The sequence below is a fragment of the Saccostrea echinata genome, unplaced genomic scaffold (assembly GCF_033153115.1).
Source record: "Saccostrea echinata isolate AGI-Se365-2 ecotype Australia unplaced genomic scaffold, CSIRO_AGI_Sech_v1 ptg000025l, whole genome shotgun sequence".
NCBI lineage: Eukaryota > Metazoa > Mollusca > Bivalvia > Ostreida > Ostreidae > Saccostrea > Saccostrea echinata.
The window spans coordinates 27,474,437-27,482,500 of record NW_026889774.1 but is presented as its reverse complement, the minus strand read 5'-3'; the positions used below and the strand labels follow the sequence as shown (position 1 = coordinate 27,482,500).

Sequence of the window (8,064 nt, the reverse complement as noted above, 5' to 3'; positions counted from 1 at the left end):
AAAAACATCATTTATCTGTGTACTACGTCATCAGTTTCAGAGAGTTGACAGGCGCGGATCATCAGATCAAACGAGACGCGAAGCGTCGAGTTCGATCTGATGATCCGCGCCTGTCAACGAGACGTGATACGGCTCTTCGGATCAAGTTACTGTTATAATAATATATATTTATTGTACCATGTGGGGTTGCCTGGGAATGGGTTTTTCTCATGCACTACGATATTCTGAAGATGATATTGAAGAAGATTAATCAATTTCATAGTTTTAAATTGGGGCAAACTTCATAATAAGCAAACATGTTCTTATTTTACTTTATGTTTTAAAGATATTTTTCTTTATACATGAGCGCATATACGGGAAAATGTCTTAAGTAAAGTGCTTTCTTGTATTCCTATCTTGCTCCTTTCTGAATCAGATAATCTACAATTTCCTCGTGACCATTCTGTTTGGCAATTTGAAGACCCTCATTTACATTAGCACCATGTTCAACCAGATTCTCAACAATCTTTGTGTGACCTTTTTGGTCTAAGAAGTTAACATCTGCACCATGTTTTATCAGATATTTTACAACATTAAGGTGACCATTCAAGAAAGAAATATGAAGAGAAGAAAGATCTCTTTCCCCTAACTTGTTAACATCTACCTTGTCAATCAGATATTCTATAACATCCAAATGACCTTGATAGCAAGCAGCAGATATACAATTTAGACCAATATTGGCTTCAGCACCACTCTTCATTAGATACTTCACGATATCCAGATGACCATTATACGATGCTGTTCCCAGTGCAGATATTGTGGCCTCATCACAAAGACTAGACTCTGCTCCACTTTTAATAAGAGACTTAACGGTCTCTATCTGACCGCTATATGACGTATAACTTATAGGAGATAATCTGTACTTGTCACAGAGGTTAAGGTCAGCACTACTCTTAATCAGATACTTTACAGTTTCCAGATGACCATATCGCGAAGCTATAAATAGTGGAGATGCCCCGTGCTTGGTACAGACATTGACATCGGCACCACTTGTAATTAGAAATTCCACTGTCTCCAAATGACCACCATGTGATGCTATATACAGTGGAGTAGCTCCAAACTTATTACAGATATTGACGTCTGCGCCATTCTGAATCAGGTATCTTACAGTTTCCAGATGACCCTAAAGTGATGCTGCAGCCAGTGGAGTCTCTCTGTCTTTATTACAAAAAATTGACTTCAGCACCATTTCTAATCAAAAATTTCACAACATCAATATGATTCCTAGATGCTGCTGCTCCTAGAGGAGACATTGTGTCCTTGTAACAAAGATTAGCATTAGCGCCACTCTTAAGAAGGCATTTCACAGTATCAAGATGACCCTTGTAAGATGCACAAAACATAGGAGTGAGTACCAATGCTGAATTATTCATTATACCTCCACATCGATTGACTTCTACTCCTTTTTCTAACAAAGCAATAACAATGTCATTATAACCACACAATGAGGCTGCACATAATGGTGACAACTTTCCAGCAGGGTAATAATTCAAACACTCCTTCATCACAGACCGTGTAATAATTTCGACCATTTTCAAACTACCACTAAAACAAGCCAGTACTAAACAGAGAAATTGTGAATCCAAATTGTTACCATAAATCAGTTCTGATACTTTTCTTTTACAATTCATGCAAGGAGAGCTCTTATTTTCAGTTAGTTTTATATCGATCATCTCTTCGACACTGGAGAGTAAAACGTCATGGCCATATGCTATTATCCAATGTTGTGCGCTATAGACATGCTTTAAATGCAAAAGCTTCAACTGAAAAGAAACATCTGTTGTATTTTGCAGCAACTCTGCTCCTTTTTCCATTAAATCTTCCACATATACCCTGTTTTTCTCCTCTGAGGATTCACTTCTCTGTCCTCTAAGCAGCAGATTTTTTAATTCTTCAAAACTAAAACTTTTCAAGGTATCACAAAACACTTCAAGAAACTTTGGATGCTTCAATATATCATATTGAAATACTTCATACAAGTTAAAACGTTTTATGTCACTTATGACTCGATCGGCCAAAATAGCAAATTGATCTTCAGAAATGTAAATGTTAGTCCCTGATCTTTCTGGTTTAGTATCTGACAATGTTATATAACTATAGATAAAGGTGGATGATGTGTGTTGAAGAAGACGATCGGGAAAACATCTACCAAAGTGAATGGCAACAATTTCAAACAATTTGTCATGAGCAAACAAAAAGCTACCATTTGAATTCAACATCAGATAAGAACCTTCCAGTACACTTAGTGTGTCTATTAGTTCCCAATTTGATGTGGACCTGTTCGCTCTGCAGCAGTCGTATACATCTTTGAGGCATTTTCTGTCAATGCATTTTGGATTGATACAGTTATCTTTCACGACACAGTACACCAGTGCTGCATAATGTATTTTCTTTAGCTGACGCATGCTATCCATCTCAGAAAACAAATACTCATAGGGCTGACTAAAAAACTGCTCACCCAGGATCTGATATTTATCATTGGATGAAAACATATTACACAACAGTGGAAACATAGGCATGGTGGATTTCAGCTCAAAATGTTTAAAGAATTTTGGTTCTACTTCTCTATATTCACAGTGAAGCCGTAGCATTCCTTTTTTGTCTTTATCGTTCAAATGATTCTCTTTACTTCCTAAATCAACAACATGTTTTTCACATGTAACAAAACTATTAAGTAATTTAGATTCGTTGAATACAACAGATCGAAGACTCATCAACAATTTTGAACCTGAAACTATAAAACCAAATATTCGCTCTGATATCGCCTTATGATTGCTAAATAGACTTTTATCCATACCATGTACACCTAATACATCATCAACTACAAACACTTGCCTGCTGCTTAGATTTCCAAGCAGAATCATCTCGTCAAGTCTTGACACTGGAATAATATTAAATCCTTCCTCAGCAAGTTTCAAAGCAAAATGACGAATGAGAGACGATTTTCCTGTACCACTACTCCCAGTCACTGTCAAGTAACCCAGGGACCTGATTTTATTACTAACTGAGTTGTATATTTCTGTCCGAAAGAAGACTTCGTCCTCCTCTTTCCATTTCTGTATAATTTTGCCATGTTGCACTGTAAAACAAATAGTTAATTTAAAGATGCTACTCATTTAAGAAAAATATGCAATATACAGGCCTCTCAACAAACAGCTCTTAACTGTTGTCTTAAATATTGGTATGTATACATGTACGTGTACGTTATTCATTTTACTGCAGGTTCCATCATTGCATTGTTATTTAAGAATATTATTCCATGTTTATTCAAAAATTATATACATGTATATTGAAACACAAAACACTTTTTTCCTCATTTTTTAATAATCACTAGAACTTGTTTTCCTTATATTTGAATATATATATATATATATATATATATATATATATATATATATATATGAGTAACATATACGAAAACCCTTCATGCAAAAATGTTTTGTGGTAAATTTTGTTGAATTTTGTTCAGTGGTTCTGCAGAAGATGTTGAGAGGTTTACGGATAACACTCGACAGAGTACAGAGACTTGCTTTTTCTAGAGATGACTGTCCTAAAAGTCATCTCGACCAAGGAGCTAAATGCGGTATTTGCATATTAAAGTCAAATTTTGAAAAATTCTTGAAATGTGCTGAATTATAAACATTGAATGAAAAATCTAAATTGACAAAAATATTATTGTTTTGCAGTAGATTATTGGCAATTTTTGTTTCTATGACGTAACAAACAATTTGGATTTTGCGTTATTTTTCAAAAGGAGGAAAAATGGACAAAATTTGTTCAATTTTTACTATAAAATTTATAGAGCACAGACCTGCTCCAGAACAATATTTATATATTTCATTGATATTATCATTCTACACATAATATCAAATTGAGTCGGAGCAGACCTGTGCTTGGTGACTTTTACTCTAAACATCGACGTAATATACACCTTTTTCTGTATAAATCATGGAAATTTTGAATTACGTCATTTTCCGAACGTCGTATCTAACATATGGCGTCATGGCTGATGAAAATATTCATGACAATGCTTTGAAGTCTGCAGATATCCCCCTGTTTTAGAACATAATTATATATTACTCCATCAAAGTTTGATTTTGAGGGCAAATATTGGTCATTACCATATATAGTTCTTTTCTTTAAATGTAGGATAAAAAATGTGAAGACCCTTCTTCAGCTTTCACTGTTAGATTGCATTCACAATGTTTGTTTGTTTGTTTGTTTGTTTTACGCCCCTTCGAGATTTTTTTTTATCATGTTGGAACGCCACCAATTGCCGGTGGAGGGCTGACAGCCAAATTTAGCAGTGAGGGATCTTCGAACCCGCGAAGTAAGGACTCGACGACCCTACATGTACATATGTAGAATAAAACGCTATATAACCACTGCGCCACGCAATGTAATGAAACTTGCATGTATAAACATAGAACATACATTGCAAGTATTTTCCAACGTGATACTCTAATCCTTTTTGAAGATCTTGAACTTGTTGCTGCAAAGCAGGAATTTGAAGTGATAAATCTGCGCGTATTGCGTGGTCTAATATCTTTGTTTTCAATGCATCCACTTTTCCGTTCAAGCGATCTTTCCCAAGTCTTTTTATTACCTACAATTACATTAAAGTGATGTTCTTTTTATTTGCAGTATTTCATAAAAGTACATAAAAGTATAAAAGGTATTATTAATAGCGTAATAGATAGATGTATAATATTAAATGTTTCAGATAATTCAACGATCGAAGAAATAGGAAATCTTGTTTTGTATGTGTGTTTGTGTGTCGTTGTCTTCGGCGTATGTTGATGTGTGAAAAAGTTCATTATTTGAATAACATTCATTTACATGTCATGAAAAGTCCTTATAAATGTGAGGGGAATCAAAAGAAATATGAAGTCTAAAAAAGCTAGCAAAAAATGACCAGATGTTGCAGAAAGACATTGAAAACGCTGAAGGTCCTGATCAAATCATGGCGAGCATACATGTAAAGATATCTGGCTTATCTCTGACATTTCTGCCCATCTCCCCTGGAACACCTCTTCCTTGATTGACGGCGGACCGTGGAAGTGTGTGTTACGATGTATCCGGACTCGTTCCAGGTCATCAACTGGCTCTGTGTTTGAAGTATCGGGTATTTGTCCCCATCCCTTTCCTGGTTTCTTCAAATTTGTCGTAGTCCGTATTATCTTGTAGATAAGCGTGATGTCAAACCTTGCTGTTGTTACAGGTTCATTACCTTAATGATATAATGGCTTGTACTATACATGTAATATGCCGATAAATTTTATTTGCTAATAAAAATTTTTTGCAGATATAATTGAAATACAGCACCTTAAATCTGGTTTGAAACTATAATAACTAGGAAGCACTTTGACAAATTGGGGTACATTATTAGGCATTTGTACAAGATTACAGAGGATGGTACATGTATCCGACATTATTCTATTGTAAATCAATAAAATTGTTACTATCTCAATTCAGTTTTGGAGACATTTTAAATTCTGTTTAGAAATCACACGACAGTTATAATAATATACATGTATTACAAAGATATTACACAAAAAAGATATTCGAGGAGCGTGTCGTCAGACCTTAACTTTCAGAAATCAAATAAAAATAAATGACTACCCACTACGTGGCCTTAACTTAATGGTACCAAAAGATTAAAACCGCAGTACTTGTCTACAAAATATTCGTGCTTTATCATGATTATTATATATGATAGTTTTGTTCTTGTAAAATTAGATTCCCATCCGAACCACATGCTAGGACCATGACTTGATCAAAACTAAATTTGCATTTTAAAAAGAAGCTTTTCTGTAAATTTGTCATTCTTGGACGTTGTTCCTGAAGAAAAAATAAATTTTATTTGACCCTACCTTATACATTATCTCTCCTTTAAAGGGAGCATGCATGTTCAGTTGAAGAAAGTGGATAATGTTATACCTGACAGAAATCTGGACAGGTCACTTCTATCAGAAAGGCTCACTTGAACGAACCCTTCGGCTTTTTTATGTCCTCGTAATCGAAGGTTCGGAGGCATATAGTTTTTGGTCTGTAAATCCGTCTGTCTGTTTGTTAATCTGTTAGTCCGCAAAAACTTTAACCTTGCCCATAACTTTTGAATGGTTGGTGCTATGCCTTTCATATTTCACATGTGTATTCCTTGTGACAAAACCTTTCTTTGGGTACATGTACATTTTTGACATCATGACCTTGGAGTTTAACCTACATTTGAAAAAAAACTATAACCTTGCCTATAACTTTTGAACGGTTGGGGCTAGGGCTTTCATATTTCACTTATGCATTCCTTGTGACAAGACCTTTCCATTTTTGCCATTATTTCTTGGTCCTCATGACACTGACCTTGGAGTATAACCTACTTTTTGAAAAAAATTAACATTGGCCATATTTTCTGAATGGTTGGTACAAGGGCTATTATATTTCACATGTGTATTTCTTGCAAATTGTGACAAGCCCTTTCTTAGGGTATCAGCAGTTTTTAACTCTTGACCTTGACTTTGGAGTTTGACCTACATTTGAAAAACTTTTAACCTCGGCCTTGAGCTGCCATACGGGGACATCAGTGTTTAACAAACACATCTTGTTTTTAATTTGTAAACGTGACTGGACAAAAAGAAATCTTATTTATCACAAACCAATATCTATGCCTTTAATAGTTTTTTTTTTTCCATTCAACAATTCTATTTTCATTCTCTAACGAGTATGAACCTCAAAAAGTAATGCATTTTCAAATCAAACCTCGAAATAAGATGTCCTTTTGTTCATCGCTACAATTCCTTAGAGATTTTTTCTTGTATCTTCGTAAGTGTTTCTGTAATTTCTGTGGTGGAATGACAGAATCAAACCAGATTCGAACGGCGTCAATCGCAAGTTGTAGAAGCAAATAGTATCGGAAATAATTATCAAGTTCTTTTGACGCCACGAGTCCTCCATCTAAAAGCAACACAAAATACTAGTATTTAGAAAACAGTTTATAACAACAACACTTTCAAATTTTACGAATTTAAAGGAATTAGATTATATGATATTTTTATAGAGAATATTGAGTCGCAAACCCTATGGACAGTTAAGAGTTGTACACTTAAGGTCATCCGCAACGTACCATACAGCAGCTGTACAACCTACCTTACCCACGGATATTTTGTCAAGGTCATTTGATGTTCTTATAGACAAAAAAATAAGCATACATTTACCCGGGAAGGGGGGAAGGTGAATAGATATACCTTGTCAAAAATGTAATATTACAGTCTGCTTATGATATCATATTAGTATCACTTCATATACATGTAATTAGTAAATACCTACGTGTACATATAAGAAATAAGATACGGTATAGTTGAAAATGTTTTAAATTGCAATGGATGTGGGAAAATGCTTTCTTTCTCAGTGCAACACAATCAAAATTTAACTTTATTTTAGGTTTTAATAGATAAATACGACTGCGTTGTCTGTTTAAAAATGCTAGTGCGAGGATCGAACTCAAATTATCGATTTCTCACCATCAAAAACAGATAACATACCATTGTGCTATCACTGCAACTTAATTAAAAAGAGTTTTAAAACAATAGTGAAGCAGCAGATTTACAAAATATAATTTTATCATTTTACATGTATATGCTCTCTTGGTCTTCTCTTGATGCTCGCTTTGTCGCGTTAAATTACATGTACTTACAAAAAGAATTGAAATCGTGGAGAGATGGCCATGCAGAGATATAGCAAATTTACAGAAAATATGTTTGAAAACGTGACATTTTGTACCACATGACTCATCTAGCCATATTTCAACGCCCATCTTAGCAAATCAAAACACAATATTGGGAAAATATTTCCCTTTGTTTTATCACAGAAATCCGACAATCATTAGAATGCTGTGATTATATGTGATGGAAATGGAATTTTCACTTTGCAAGTGTGCCCAGATTCCTGCATCATTCTTTGATCAAATCTTGGCAAGGATGTACCACAGTAAAGGTTCCAAGATTTACACAGAAATAATTTATTAAGCTT

General features: G+C 34.5%; 1 protein-coding gene across 1 annotated transcript; it reads right to left on the bottom strand.

Moving 5' to 3' along the window:
• Positions 1-391: 391 nt before the first annotated feature.
• LOC133193025 (uncharacterized) lies at positions 392-7,849 on the bottom strand. Its single transcript, XM_061329026.1, has 7 exons — positions 7,816-7,849; positions 6,796-6,990; positions 5,016-5,248; positions 4,474-4,645; positions 2,837-3,118; positions 1,418-2,671; positions 392-1,074 (listed from the first exon to the last, which is right to left on the bottom strand). Exons 1-7 carry the CDS (start codon positions 7,847-7,849, stop codon positions 392-394), a joined length of 2,853 nt encoding a protein of 950 aa, XP_061185010.1.
• Positions 7,850-8,064: the final 215 nt, after the last annotated feature.

Coding starts and splice junctions, on each gene's coding strand:
- LOC133193025 (XM_061329026.1), bottom strand. CDS start 7,849: ATGGGCGTTGAAATATGGCTAGATGAGTCATGTG. Junction 6,991..7,815: donor ATGGCTAGATGAGTCATGTG/GTACAAAATGTC, acceptor TGTTGCTTTTAG/ATGGAGGACTCGTGGCGTCA. Junction 4,646..5,015: donor TAAGCCAGATATCTTTACAT/GTATGCTCGCCA, acceptor ATGTAATTGTAG/GTAATAAAAAGACTTGGGAA.